The 14841-nt window shown below is 50.5% G+C and overlaps 1 protein-coding gene across 1 annotated transcript; it reads left to right on the top strand.

Moving 5' to 3' along the window:
* Positions 1-7911: 7911 nt before the first annotated feature.
* Positions 7912-8960, top strand: LOC141917111 (olfactory receptor 14J1-like). Its single transcript, XM_074810204.1, has one exon. It carries the CDS (start codon positions 7998-8000, stop codon positions 8958-8960), a length of 963 nt encoding a protein of 320 aa, XP_074666305.1. The 5' UTR covers positions 7912-7997.
* Positions 8961-14841: the final 5881 nt, after the last annotated feature.

Raw genomic sequence — 14841 nt, 5'->3', positions numbered from 1 at the left:
GGAAAGGTCTTGGTTGGTTGGACAGGAGGCAGCCGTGTGCCCTGGCAGCAAGGGAGGCCAGCTGCCCCCAGGGCTTGATGGCCAGGAGTGCGGCCAGGAGATCAAGAGAGGGCATTGTCCAGGTTACTGCATCCTCATTTCAGACCCCCAGGACAGGAATGGTGTTGGCAAGCTAGAGGGGGGTTGGTGAACAGCCCCTGAGATGGGCCATGTCTGGAACACTTTGCCTGTGAGGAGAGGCTGAGGGAGCTGGGCTTGTTCAGCCTGGAGAAGGGAGGGCTGAGGGGCACCTCAGTGCAGCCTGGCAGCACCTACGAGGAGGCCATAAAGAATAGAGAACTAGGCTCTGCACCATGGTGCATGTTCAGAGGATGGAAGATGAGTGTTGGGTGAAAGAGGGGATGTTCAACCTGGAGATAAGGAAAAGATTTTTCACCCATCTCAGGGCTAGTCCTGAGCAGGGTGGCCACAAGACCTGCTGGTACTTCTGTCTGCCATGGTTGTTCAGGTCAGAATAACAGAGATGCCCCCAGAATCAGAACCTAGGTGGGCCTCTTCCACCTGCCTCACCCCTTCCCCTCCCGAAGGATGTTGGAGTGATGTTATAATCATACCCAACCTAGACAGCTCCCCTTGGCCTGCCTCTGCCCTTCCTCTCTGTCCCTGTCTTGTCTCTGCTGGGATGAGTGGTTTTGTGAAGAATGTCTTCTCCACAAATAGCTGGGGCCAGCTACTGGCCAGTCAGGATCCTATAACAGGAGTGGACTCACAGTCAACATCACAATTTGTGGTGCCTTTGCCCGTCTGTCCCAAAACACTCCCTTGACTCCTCATCGCTGCTGGACCCCACGTTCAACAGCCAAACCCAACCCCTTCACTGCCCTTTCCCTCTCCCCTGTCCCACAGGTTGGCAGAGCCAGGGGGGGACGTATCGCACTCAGGCTTTGCAGTGCTCATGCAGAATTATTGTGACAAAGTCGGTGCTGAGATCAGACTCAGTGCTGTGGAGCAGACCCCAGCAAGAAATAACAGCGTTCAACAGGAGATCTGCAGTGGTGGCAACCATGTTGATTTTGCAAGGGGGGCTTCTGTCCATTCACTAAAAGGATCTGCTGCTACCAAGATGCACTTGGTGTTTCAAGCTGTCACTGGCAGAGCTCCCACCAAATCAATCTGCCATTGTGGCCGTGGGCCTCCACTCTGTTGGTGCTGGGCTGGGGCTTTTACTCCAGTGTAATCTGCACTGGTCACGGCACAAGACAGACAGCTCCTACCCCAGAGATCTACATCCTTCTTCGTGTTAGGCCAGCACTCACTTCCTTCATTCTGCTCAGAGTGTTTGCTCAGCTCATGGAGGAGCTTGATGAGATTCTCCTTGAATATTCTGAGGCACAATCCAATGCTTATTGCCTTCCGCATCCACAGCATAATAAATATTCCTTTCCCTTACTATGCCAATTGACCTGATGGGTGTGTTCACCTGACTCCCTTGAATTTCCCTGGTTGGAAGGTGAAATTTTCACAAATTTGGTGAATATGATGGGCTCTGTCGCAGCCACTTGGAGTCGCTTTTTCTAGAGTTATTCAGTCTGGGTTTGCCCCAGATGACCCAAGAGTGTTCATGGATGCTCCTGTGCCTGCTAATAACAGGGCCAAGTTTCTCGGGTTCCCAATGGCCTCTTCAGCTGTGGGTCATCCCCAAGAATCTGCTGGCAAGGGTACCAGGATCCATAGTGCTGGCCCAGAGGAACCTGGGCCTTCCCAGTAGAACCTATGGATCTTGACCAAGACTTACTCTTGAGTTCCCAGACTGCAGGGAATGCATTGCGTTTATTGTCACTGGTGTTAGTGACTATATGCTGCTCTGCTAGAAAGTGATCTGCTCTTCCTGCTTTCTCAAGGTAATTTTCTAAAGTCTGTAATTCCATTTCTAAATCTTGTACTTGTCTGGCATCTAACTCCAGCTTTTTATTTTGTAAGCAGAGTCTATATCTGTGGGCCCTGCTATCTTCCTCTCTTTTGATTAAGTTGTTGTCTTAATTTGGGAAATTCTTCAGCGTTGTGTAACATGGAATTCTTCCAGGCAGGTTCCTCATCAGGCCAAAGCCTGCTCACTGAAGTTCTGCTCTTGGCCTTGTTCCCTTCTCTCAGGAGCCTCAACTCTACTTTTCCACCTCTGACTGTTACATCCCCGACCAGCTCTTCCTTGTTTCTAAGTCTGATTTCCTGCAGGACACCTCCCCTCACTGCCTCTTCAGTCACCCTTGTTGGTATGATGTTGGCAATTAACTCCCAAACCCTCCTGGATGGCTTTCACTTGGGTATGTTGCCCCTTCACAAAATATTGGGATAGTTTAGGTCTGCTATGAGGACCAGGGCTTCTTCCAGGTGAATCAAGAATGTCCATCTATTTCCTCTTCCTCATCAGGGGTCCATAGCAGACATCCACCCACCACAATGTTCCCCATGACCCTTCAGCTCTCAGCAGACTCATCGTCCATCCCCTGGCAGAGCTCCACACATTCCTGCTGCTCTCTCCCATAAAGGGCAACTTCCCCTCTGGGTCCAGCCCCATGGCCTTGTCAGTACCAGACCCCCAGATTGGAGAGACATGGATTTGATTGATGGACCACTCAGAGATAAGGAACTGGCTGGACACTCACAGTCCAAGGCTTGTGGTCAGTGGCTCAATGTCCAGGTGACAAGTGGCATCCTCAGGGGTCAGTTTTGGGACCGGCTTTGTTAAATGTCTTTGTTGGTAACGTGGACAGTGGGATTGAGTGCACACTCAGCAAGTTTGTCAATGACACCGAGCTGTGTGGTGCAGTTGACACGCTGGAGGGAAGGGATGTTCCATCCAGAGGGACCTGGACAGGATGGAGAGCTGGGCCTATGCAAACCTCATGAAGTTCAACAAGGCCAAGTGCAAGGTCCTGCACATGGATCGGGGTAATCTTAAGCACAAACAGAGACTGGGCAAAGAGTGGATTGAGAGCCCTGGGGAGAAGGACTTGGGACTGTTGGTCAATGGAAAACTGACTGTGAGCCAGCAACATGCACCTGCAGCCCAAGAAGCCAACCATTTCCTGGGCTGCATCAAGAGAAATGTGGCCAGGAGGTTGAGGGAGGAGGTTCTGTCCCTCTACTCCATTCTCATGAGACCCCACCTTGTACACTGTGTCCAGCTCTGGGGCCCCCAGCGTCAGAATGACATGGACCTTCTCAGACAGGTCCAGAAGAGGCCACAAGGATAATCAGGGGGCTGGAGCACCTCCCTTATGAGGACAGGCTGAGGGAGTTGGGATTGTTCATCCCAGAGGAGAGAAACCTCCAGGGAGACCTTCTAGCGGCCTTCAAGTACTTAAAGGAGGCCTAGAGAAAAGATGGGGAGGGATGCTTTATCAGGGAGTGTAGGGATAGGATGAGGGGAAACTGCTTTAAACTGAAAGGGGCAGATTTAGATCATTTATAAGGAAGATATTCTTTTCTGTGGGGGTGGAAAGACATAGGAACACATTACCCAGTAAAATTGTGGATGCCCCCTCCCTGGAAGTTCTCCAAGCAAACTGTTTCAGTCTCTCAGCACCCTCATTGTAAAACATTTCTTCCTTACAACAAATCTAAATCTACCCTCTTTCGGTTTAAAAATGTTGCCCCTTGTCCTGCCATTACAGGTGCTGGTAAAAAGTCTCACTTTGTCTTTCCTGGACTATGACCACTATGTTTTCATCTGCAAACACCTTGGAGGGTTCCCAGACATCTCCCAAGATGGTGTCGGGAGGCCTCAAGCACATGACCAGTATAGAGAGGCTGTACACTCTGGGCTCACTGGTGTGGAGACTCCAGACAGAATAGGAGTAACCTGAGAGTGCTTGAAGAGAGGTTTCAGAGATGGTGGAGTTTTATTTCATAGTGGAAAACAGCATGAGAATGAAATAACACCAGAAAGGGCATCTGGGGAAGTCCAGGCTGTACACAGGGACAAAAAGTATTCACTCCAAGAGCAGTGCTGCAGTGTAACAGATCACCCAGAAGGAGTCTGGATCAGTGCAAAGCTTTTGGAAGATTTCAAAAACCAAAACCCAACATTTCAAGGAAGAGCCAGGGAAGATGGTGCGATATCAGTAAAGGAAGGAAGATGCTTGAGTGAGAGCAAGGTGGGACAGCTGGGTGGGTGAGTACAACCTGCAGGGAAAGAGGCACAGGTGATGCAGTACCATAGGACAGCCTGTGGTGGAGAAGACAGAGGGTTGTGGAAAAGGTGAAAGCACCCAACAAACGCAATCTCTTCATGTGTCTATGACTGTTCTTTCTGCCACTGATGCCTGTGAGGAGGCACAGTCCCCTGCAGCACTGGGGCCTCATTGCCCCCTTGTCCCTACTCAGGAGCCTGGCAGGTGCACATCTCCATCGCCCACTGCCCCAGGAAGAGCCCTGAGCAATGGGTGAGGGACAGGATCTCCCTTCCCAGGGGCTGGGGGTCACGGCTTGACTCTTTGGTTAATGGGGTCAGGGCTTGGCCCTTTGGCTTCATGAAACACATGCAGGTTTCCTCAGCATCAGAGCCACCTTTCCTTTGCTTTTCCCTACCTGCCATCACTGCCTCCACATTTCTGCTCTAAGTGGAGCCTGGGGAGGCTTTGTCAACAGTGTCCCTCAGTGGGACCCATTAAAGCCACAAGAAACTTTGGAGTTTGAATCTAACTTTGACTTCTTCAGGGGTTTCTTCAGCGGCTTCTGAGTGTCTGATATTCAGAGACACATCATTAAACCCACCTGAGGGTTCATTAAAATGCCTTGGGCTGCTCCTCTGCTGTGGAGCTGGGCCGGGCTCCTGGGACGGAGGGAGCTGAGGGCAAGTGGTCAGCGCTGCAGAGAGACAGCTCTGCCCAGGAGCAACTCCTCTGCAAAGCGCAGCAGGGCTGAGGGCACTGCCTGCAGGCACCGAGGGCAGAGGAGCCGGGCACAGAGAGGGGAAAGGCAGACGGCAGTGGCAGGATGCTGAGAGCTCACTGGAGGAGAAATCTTCGCAGCCCTTGACACAGTAAGTCTGTGGGTGCAGGGCAATGCAGCTGCAGGTGGTGGAGGGATCTGGTGAAGCCGGTAGAGCCCCAGGAATGTCCCTGGTGTCTGGAGGAGGAGGCCGTGCTCCAGAGCAGGGCTTCCCTGCTGCACTGTCAGAGGGACAGGCCATGGCGGCTGCCTTCTCCCGGGGACGGCTGCAGGGGTGTGCAGCTGCGGGTGCAGCCAGGGGTGCCCAGGGCTGTCCTTGAGAGCAGGGTCCCTGCAGCCCAGGGGCTGTGTGCTGGGGCAGGGACTCTGCCGCCTGCCAAGGTCAGCACTCAGCCTGCCCGGGGAGCTGCCCACGGCGCTGTGGGGAGAAGCTGTGGGGGGGAGGAGAGATCCCCAGCAGGGCAGGGTCCTTCTGCTGTGGAGAGGGTGCTCTGTGGGTCAGGGCTGCTCACAGCTCCACATCACCCCTAGGGAATTTCTGGGGGACTTTTCAAGAGGAGGGTCAAGATTGGACTACCTAAAAGGAGAGGAGTGTTTGCTTTGAGTTTTCTTCTCTTGCTTGTCTTGGTGGGCACTGGGAGAGTGGAATTTATTTCTTCTTTCTGGAGCAGGTGCTAAGACCCCAGTTCTTGTTAGCACTTACCAGAATTTTTCCTGAACTGCTGCACACACAGATATGCCCTTGGGCAGGGCCCTGCTGCCAGAAATTTCTGCAGGGCAGAGCTGAGCACACAGCAGGTGGGATGGGGGTGGCGAGCACTGACAGGATGGAGACGTGTTGACAGAGGCACAGGTCCTGCCTGTGGCAGCTCTAGGCAGCAGAGACATTTGCAGGGAGGGAGAGGGAGCTTCTCAAACAAATGCCATAGGAAGGTGATTTGGGCACCTCCCTGTCATCCCCTGCAACACAAAGACCCTCAGGGAGCTCCCCCCTGGTCTCCTCTCCCACCCAGAGAGTCTTTGCCCCCAGGGTTGGGGGATTTCCAGCTGAGTCTTCTTCTTGGCATCCTGACCTGCAGTGAGGAGAAACCCCTGAGTTCCTCTCTGTCTGTCCCTATCCTTACTCCTTACTCCTTGACAGGAGTTTTGGGGCATTTCTCTGTGTCTCCCCTCCTGACCTGCCTGCCTTTGTCCCCGCCTTACCTGGGGGCTCTGGGCACGGCAATGTGTGGGACTGGCAATGAGCTGACCCTCACTTAAGGACACCCCATCTTCAGGGCTCTGACTCTTTCCCTGGGGTCCTGCTGGGCTGCAGGCTGCCCTCCAGAAGGGCACAGCTCTCCCGTGGTCTCTCTGCGCCCCATGGAGAAGACAACTCGGTGCTAAGGCCATGACAATGCGGCTCATCGTCTGTGTGTGGGCAGCTGCAATGAGCCCTGTGTGTCCCTCCTCAGGTACGGTGAGATGTTGGGGAGGGGTTTGGGGATCTGCACTTTGAAACTGGATTCCTCCGCTGTCAGAAGTTTCCAGTTTCATTTCAGGTGAACATCAGGCTTTGATCATCCTCCAGCTCAAAGAGAGGCAGGGAAAGGGCAGCTGAGAGCAGGGCTGATGGACAGAGCAGCTCTCCACACTGCACGAAGGGACAGTCCCTTTGCCTGTCAGCACCAACAAAGTTTCATATGGAGTGGAACAGGAATGCCAAGTGTTTCTGCCTTAGGAAATGCTCCTCAGGAGTGGTGAGACAACTAGAACAAAATAAACAAAATCAATTCCCCACAGCTCTGCTCTAATGTCAGGTGAAATGGGAGAAACAATGCTGAAAAGCTCATTTCTATCAATAGTGTGTTTAATTTGAGATCACCCGTGTTCCTATTTGCCTGCTGTTGTAGGATAGGACTGATTCATCCAGAGCCCACAGCACAGACCCCTGCTCCCTTGGGTACCCTCCGCCAGCACCAACCAGAGCTCATGAGGTGGACATGTGTGGTCGTGCAATTCCTCCCCGCCTTCTCTCGGCACTTGTAGTGACTCCAACTCCCCTCCTTGCTCGGCCACTCAGTGCCCCTTCGCCAAGCCTGGCTCCTGCTCTCCCTATCGCTTGGGAACAGTCCATCACCTCCTGACAGCCTGGTACACCTGTACCTGGGACATGGTCCAGGGAAAACAATAACAGAATTGCACGCTCATCAAGTTCTTGTGCAAAGTGGTGGAAGATACCAGAATGCGCCATTATTTGAGCTGGGCTGGAGCTAAAAAGTACCTGAGAAAAGTCAGTTACCTTGGACCCTATAAATAGGGACCCCAAGTGAGACCCTCTGAGCTCTCCTGGATCGCAGTGGGCCTGTGACCAGCATCTTCCCTGAGCTGGGATGCCTCTCAGGTACCAAAATCCTTGAGGTATGGTCTGCCGTTAGAACTGACGGGAGACCAGGTCGAAGTTAACCCTCTCGAATCTCAATTATCACCCATTGAGGAATGTCGATGCACTGTGAGTATTTACTCCAAACTCGACAAGAGGGAAATGTTAACTGGAAGCTGGCTTCTCTTTCACCCACTCATTCTCTCTTCCTACCGATGTGTTTAGGTATACACAGTTATTTCCACGAGTGTGGGTACATAGTTATTTCACTGGATCCAAATATTTTTGTCTGTCTGAGTGTCTGTATGTCTTGTCTTTGTGAATGAGCATGTATATATGTATTGATTTAAGGTACCGTACGGTAAGTTAGTGTGAATCTTGTCATCTTTGAATCTGTAGTTAAGTCGCTATTTTAATTATAACATATTTTACTGAATGACTTTGTAAATCCTTAAATTGGTTAATGATCAAGTGCTGCCAGTCACTAATACAGCTCACTTAGCTGTGAAATCATTACAGTGTTAATACTTTCATCTGCGACAACCTGCCAATGGTCTCCTGAAAGAGGCAAAGGAGTTTAGTGGGGTTCTGTGAGAAGTGGAGAAGTTTTGTTCAGAGAAGTCTACTCTAACTGCTCACTGCTTTTCCTCCATGTACAGTCCCCCATGTCCAGAGGCAGCAGATGTCCAACGGCAGCTCCATCACTGAGTTCCTCCTCCTGGCATTCGCAGACACACGGGAGCTGCAGCTCTTGCACTTCTGGCTCTTCCTGGGCATCTACCTGGCTGCCCTCCTGGGCAACGGCCTCATCATCACCGCCATCGCCTGTGACCACCACCTGCACACCCCCATGTACTTCTTCCTCCTCAACCTCTCCCTCCTCGACCTGGGCTCCATCTCCACCACTCTCCCCAAAGCCATGGACAATTCCCTCTGGGACACCAGGCACATCTCCTACTCGGGATGTGCTGCCCAGGTCTTTTTTTTCTTTTTCTTTTTTACAGCAGAGTTTTCTCTCCTCACCATCATGTCCTACGACCGCTACATTGCCATCTGCAAACCCCTGCACTACAGGACCCTCCTGGGCAGCAGAGCTTGTGTCCACATGGCAGCAGCTGCCTGTGGCACTGGGTTCCTCAATTCTCTCCTGCACACTGTGAACACATTTTCACTACCACTCTGCCAAGGCAATGTCCTGGACCATCTCTTCTGTGAAATCCCCCAGATCCTCAAGCTCTCCTGCTCACACTCCTACCTCAGGGAAGTTGGGCTTATCATGGTTAGTGCCTGTTTAGCATTTGGTTGTTTTGTTTTCATTGTGGTGTCCTATGTGCAGATCTTGAGGGCTGTGCTGAGGATCCCCTCTGAGCAGGGACGGCACAAAGCCTTTTCCACGTGCCTCCCTCACCTGGCCGTGGTCTCCCTCTTTATCAGCACGTCCATATTTGCCTACCTGAAGCCCCCCTCCATCTCCTCCCCATCCCTGGACCTGGTGGTATCATTTCTGTACTCAGTGGTTCCTCCAGCATTGAACCCCCTCATCTACAGCATGAGGAACCAGGAGATCAAGGATGCCCTGAGGAAATCGATAACTAGGTGTTATTCTGAACCAATAAACTGCTCATCTTCTTCAAAGCAATTATAATATAACTGTTTACAGGCCCAGCCTCTCTGCTTTTTCTGTTGGTGGTGGTGGTATTTTACTTGTAATGATGTTGTCATCCCCTTTCTGTTTCAGTGTCTGCTTTTCTTTTCTGACTGAGTGGCTGCATAAATGAGGAGCCATGATCTCTGTGTGTTTTACAAAAGAAAGGGTCTGCAGTGATGTTTTTTTCTTCTGAGATCTTTCCTCTAAGACATTTTTGGAGCTGCAGGGACAATTCCTGTGTGCAGAGGTGGAGGGGAAGAGAGTCCCAGCATGGCAGCCCTGTCAGGCAGCACTTGGTCTTCCAGAGAAGTTCTCTCCTCCCTTCCACACTCTCTTTCTGTTCCCTTCAGTTTGGTGTAAGGCCTGAGTGCTCTGGCAGCTTGGTCACACTCCTGCTGCGTGGCAGTTCTGTGTCCACAGGCTGGGACAGGCTGAGGTCTTCTTCCAAATCTGATCTCAAGAACATGCCCAAGAAATTGTCCCATCGATGAAAACACCAGTGAACAGGTGCACAGTTTGATTTGCAGGGTGGGAGCACACAGCAGTGTCCTCGCACAGCCAGGCCTCCTGGGAGAGACTTGAAGGACCAGAGTCTGGTCTGTGTCTGTGTTCACTGGACACACTGGGGAAGCTGCCTGGGCTGGTTTGGCTGGGATACAGTTAATTTTCTTCCTAGTAGCTGGTATGGGGCTGTGGTTTGGATTTGTGCTGAAAACAGTGTTGATAACGCAGGGCTGTTTTCGTTATCGCTGAGCAGGGCTTACACAGAGTCAAGGCCTTTTCCGCTCCTCACCCCACCCCACCAGTGAGCAGGCTGGGACTGCACAAGGAGATGGGAAGGAAGACAGCTGGGACAGCTGACCCCAGCTGACAAAAGTGATATTCTATACCTTATGCCATCATGCTCAGTTATATAAAGTTGGGGGAAGAAGGATGAACATGGGGACGTTCAGAGTTACAGCATTTGTCTTCCCAAGTCACCGTTACATGTGATGGAGCCCTGATGTTCTGGAGATGGCTGAGGCCCTGCCTGCAAATGGAAAGAAGTGAATGAATTCCATGTTTTCCTTTGCTTACCTGTGTGGCTTTTTCTTTACCTATTAAACTGTCTTTATCTCAACCTGCAAGTTTTCTCAGTTCTACCCTTGTGATTCTCTCTGCCATTGGACCCAGGGGAGTGAGTGAGTGGCTGTGTGGGGTTCAGTTGCCAGCTGGGGTTAAACCATGACAATGACTCACGCTCTAGCCCCTCCCAAACACCATTTGCAGCACTGGCCTCTCACCCCACACTGGGGAGTTTCTTTTTCCCTACACAAAGGTACATCAAATACGTAGCTCAGAAGTCCATGTTTGCCTTGTGGGGAGGAGATGTAAGCATGCACATCATGTGTGTGAAGTAAGAGAGCACAAATGCCATCAGCCATTCCTGGGGGTGCCATGAAGGTGTGTGGGACAAACAGTGTCATGAGGTCACTTCACATTGACAGTAACGTCATCTGGGAAACCACCTGAATGCAGCAATGGAAGGTGTTCCCTTGAACTGTGGTCCCTGTGTCCATTCCTCATGCTGTGGGGCATCTCCCACGAGTGCAGAGCAGGGTGATCACCACAGGTCTGAGGGGCCTCCCAGACTCTGTCAGTGGCAGCAGGAGGCCAGAGAGACACTACGACTCCTGCAATGTACGGCCTCTGCAGGTGCAAGGGAAGGACTCGTGTCTCTGAACACCCCTGTGTGTAAGATGAGTGCATGAGGCCAGCTGAGATGTGGACACCTGACAGAGCCCTGACACTTCTGTGTGTGACTCCAGGAACAACCCCCACTCTCCCAGTGAGACTCATCTGGGCTGCCTTGGACAGGCTCATTGCAAGTGCTCCTGTTCGTTATGTCACCCTCACCTGTGATTCTGGACTGAGCCCTCAAAAGTGTCAGAGCAACCAGAGAGGTTCTGGGGTCCATGGAAAAGGCAGATGTCAAACCAATCTTCAAGAAGAGCAGGAATGTGGAAGCGCTGGAGAACAACGAACATGTTATGAGCGATCCAGACCAAGGGGCCTCACTGTAACAACAAGCTGCAGCTGTGTTCAAGGATATAAGCAAGGCCGAGATAGTTTTAGAAACTACATTCCTGGGCAAAAGATAAAGAAGTTGGACTGTTGAAAACAGGATGCCTACCTAGTGGGAGAGCAGTGCTTGGACACCACACTGGGACCAATCATAGAGGGCAGAAGGGTGCGTGAACAAGTAGCTTTAGCCTATTAGCAATAAGATAGCAGCGTGTGAAGCTTGTGATAGTGTATAAATTGCTGTGTAGCCTTTAATAAAGTGGCATCAACTTGATCACATTGATTGTCTAAGTTGTGTCTGGGACTTCCGCGTCAGCACAGGAATGAGAATTGGGAGAATTACAGGCTGATCAGCTAGCTCCATCCCTGGGAAGGTGGTGGGACATGTTCTCCTGTAAGCGTCTCCAGGTAGTTGAAGGACAAGAAAGGGATTGCTGAACCAAAAGGGGCAGGGCAAAGAAGGGCATGTTGTGCACATGGAATTTTGCAAGGCATTTCACATGGTCTTCCATGGACTCCTCATAGCCAGCTTGGTGCTACCTGGGCTGAAGAAGTGGATGTTAGGGTGGGTGGGATGTTGGCTGGGGGATCAAACCCAAATGTCATCAGTGGTACAAAGTCCTGAGTGCAGCTGGTCACTAGTGGCATCCCTCAGTGACCAGCACCTGGGCCAACACATTGAACATCTTTACCATCCCCCTGTATGATATGTCAGAGTGCACTTTCAGCTCCTTTGTGGGTGATGCAAAGCTGGACAGAGGCCTTGAAGAGCCTCACCTGGTTCACCCTGCCTTCAACTTGAAAGTCGGGCAAGAGGTTGTTCAGGGCTCTCTTCACACTTGAGTTACTCTATGATTCAAATAGTCTTTCCCTTGACAAGGTTTTTGACCACAGAATAGGCTGAGGAAGAAGGAAATTTAAAAAAAGGCAGAAGAAGAGATATAAAATGTGTCAACATAACTCCAGAAGTTCCTGTGAAGAATGTTTGTCCACTCAGATCATTAGTAGGAAATACATTTGATGGATGTGATGAAACAAACATACTTTGATCTGGTCAGGTCCTCGGCCATAAGGAGGGTGATGGATGCGTATGGTCTTATGAGGTCTGTTGTGTCTCAGAATCTCACAATTCAGTAGGAAGTGTGTGGCTGTGAAGGGGACCGTGAGGTCAGTTCTGTCTCTGGAGGTGACAGGCCAGCAGCAGGTACACGGCTGGGAAAGTGCCTCTGCCAAAGTACCCATAGGCCTTACCCAGGAGAAGGGCTTGGACATGGGCTGTCATGTCCATTCCACCTGAGCACATGTGGGACAGCAGCAGGCACATGGCTTGGTCACATCCATCCGAGAAGCTGAAAGGCCAGCAGCGGTCATGTGGTTTAGAAGATCCTGGTGGGGTTCCTGCTCTCTGGTCAGGTGAAAGGCCACAGGAAGCCTTTGGGTTGGGTTCCCTTCTGGAAGGGCAGTTTCTGAGGTGGTAGAGCTTTCCTTGGTAGTGGGAAACATCAGTGAAGGTCGGGAAATGGTGGGGTTGGAGCAAGGCGGGGAAGGGAGATGGGTGCTCCAGCCTGCAGGGAGAGAGGGGCAGGAGTGGGACAGGGTAGAACAGCCTGCGGTGGGGATGGCAAAGGGCGCTGGCAAGAATGGAAGGTGCCAACAGAACCCAGGTCTTTGTCCGCTCATGTCACGGATGAGTGTTTTAGATCACCTAAAGTATCATGGGGAAAGGTATTAGCAAAAAGTGATTTTAATGTGAATTTGTAACAGTGTGACTTAATGAAATTTGATGGCAAGTTTCACTCTATTACTTACTACATGGAAGAAACAGAGAAAGGAAAATTGAGGTAGAATCGAGTTAGAATGATTTACACAGAGACCGAAGATGCAGGAGTGTAGTGGGACCCTCCCATTGCATCACGAGGTTCAGATGGGGCCCTCTTACGTTCAAAACTCCTTCTCAGAGAGCAGTCTAGGTGCAGCTAGATCCAATCTCAGTCCCAGACCTGGTCAAGAGTTTATGTCTAATGGAATTAATATAAAGAGTAAGGAAAATATCTTGTTGATTTGTTATGTTAATTTGTTGGGGAATGAGTGATTATATATCCCACAATATTTTGAGGTAGCAGAAATTTAAGATTTATTAACACTATTAAGGTAAGCCACAAGATTAGGTTTAGGTTGAATGATTTTTGGCAATACTTAATCTCTGGCACTTAATCACTTATAAGTGTGATTTCATAAAATTCATTATAATCAACATTATCAAGTTCCCTAAATCAAATAGACACACACATAAACATACACACACACACAGGTACAGAGTTTAACGTATGATAGTAAATTATTGGTATCAAATGGTCACTGACACTTAGCGAAATCTAATTGTAGTTAATTCCTCACTAGTCTTTGTCATCATTTCTCAGCAGAGAATTTTTGAACCCTTTTTCTTCATCGGCATCTCTCAGCAGACGATCTTGGAAAGCTTCATGAAATCTGTTCTGTGACATCCTCACAAAATCTGCCCTAAGAGGCATCCCAGCTCAGAGGGTGATACTGAGGCACAGCCTGTTGTGATCCCGTAGAGCTCAAAGGGTCACACTTAGGGTCGCTATTTATAGGATCACGAGATGATTGACACTAGTCAGTATTTTTTCATTTTGGCCACAATTCTTGTCAGGTAATTCTGGTACCTCCCCGAGCGGGCTACGATCCAGGCAGCAGGAGTTTCAGGTACAGTTAGGAAGCGCCCAATCGTCCTAACAAACTGTAGTTATAACCAGGACAAGAAAGTACCAGATTGTCCCAACTGGCTGCACTTGTAGCCAAGATAAAAACGTGCCAGATCGTCCCAGCCCACTGCACTTGGAACCAAGACAAGAACACAATGTTGGCTGGTCCTGACATCGCAAGGTGGCCCAGGGGGTCTGCACCACCACACCTTGGCTATGGCAGTTGCCCATGAGAAGACATCTCCTCGTGGCACTGGGGCCTGGTTGATTCCTCACAGCCTCATGGGGAAGCTGGAAGTTGTTGTGCCCTTGTTGTCCTTTCCTTGGCATTGCACCTCCCTTATGAGGACAGGCCGAGAGAGTTGGGGGTGTTCAGCCTGGAGAAGAGAAGGCTCCAGGGAGACCTTATACAGGCCTTCCTGTAGGGGCTAGAGGGCCTCTTAAAGGGGCTACAGGAAAGATGGGGACGGACTCCTTATCAGGGAGTGTAGGGATAGAATGAGGGGTCATGATTTTTAACTGAAAGAGGGTAGATTTAGATTAGACGTAAGGTAGAAATTCTTCCCTGTGAGGTTGGTGAGGCCCTGGCACAGGTTACCCAGAGAAGCTGTGGCTGCCCCCTCTGTGGAAGGGCTCAAGGCCAGTTTGGACAAGGCTTTGAGTGGCGTGATCTAGTGGAAGGTGAACCTGGTAATGGCAGGGGGGTTGGAACAAGATGGTCTTTAAGGTCCCTTCCAACCCAAACCATTCTATCATTCTATGATCCCATGGACAACCTTGCTCCTCACCTCGCCAACCTCGTTATTCCTCTCATTGGCCCCCTGGGACTTGCATCACTTTTCTATACATCAGACTTCTCCACTGAATCCCACACCTGATTGTGACAGCTTCTTTGCAGCAATTCCTACCTGCTTTCCTTAGAGCAGTGAAGGGAAACAGCCACAAACAAGTTGTTTTGAACTGGGAGAAAGAAAAAGCAAAAAGCTCATCACACTGGGGTCTTTATTCACTCCCTTGATGATACAATCAAGGGACACACCAATCATTTTCACAGTGTACCTGGACACATCTTGTCTTCATGGATGACA

Source organism: Strix aluco, chromosome 34, assembly GCF_031877795.1.
Source record: "Strix aluco isolate bStrAlu1 chromosome 34, bStrAlu1.hap1, whole genome shotgun sequence".
NCBI lineage: Eukaryota > Metazoa > Chordata > Aves > Strigiformes > Strigidae > Strix > Strix aluco.
This window is presented reverse-complemented; position numbering and strand designations above follow the sequence as displayed.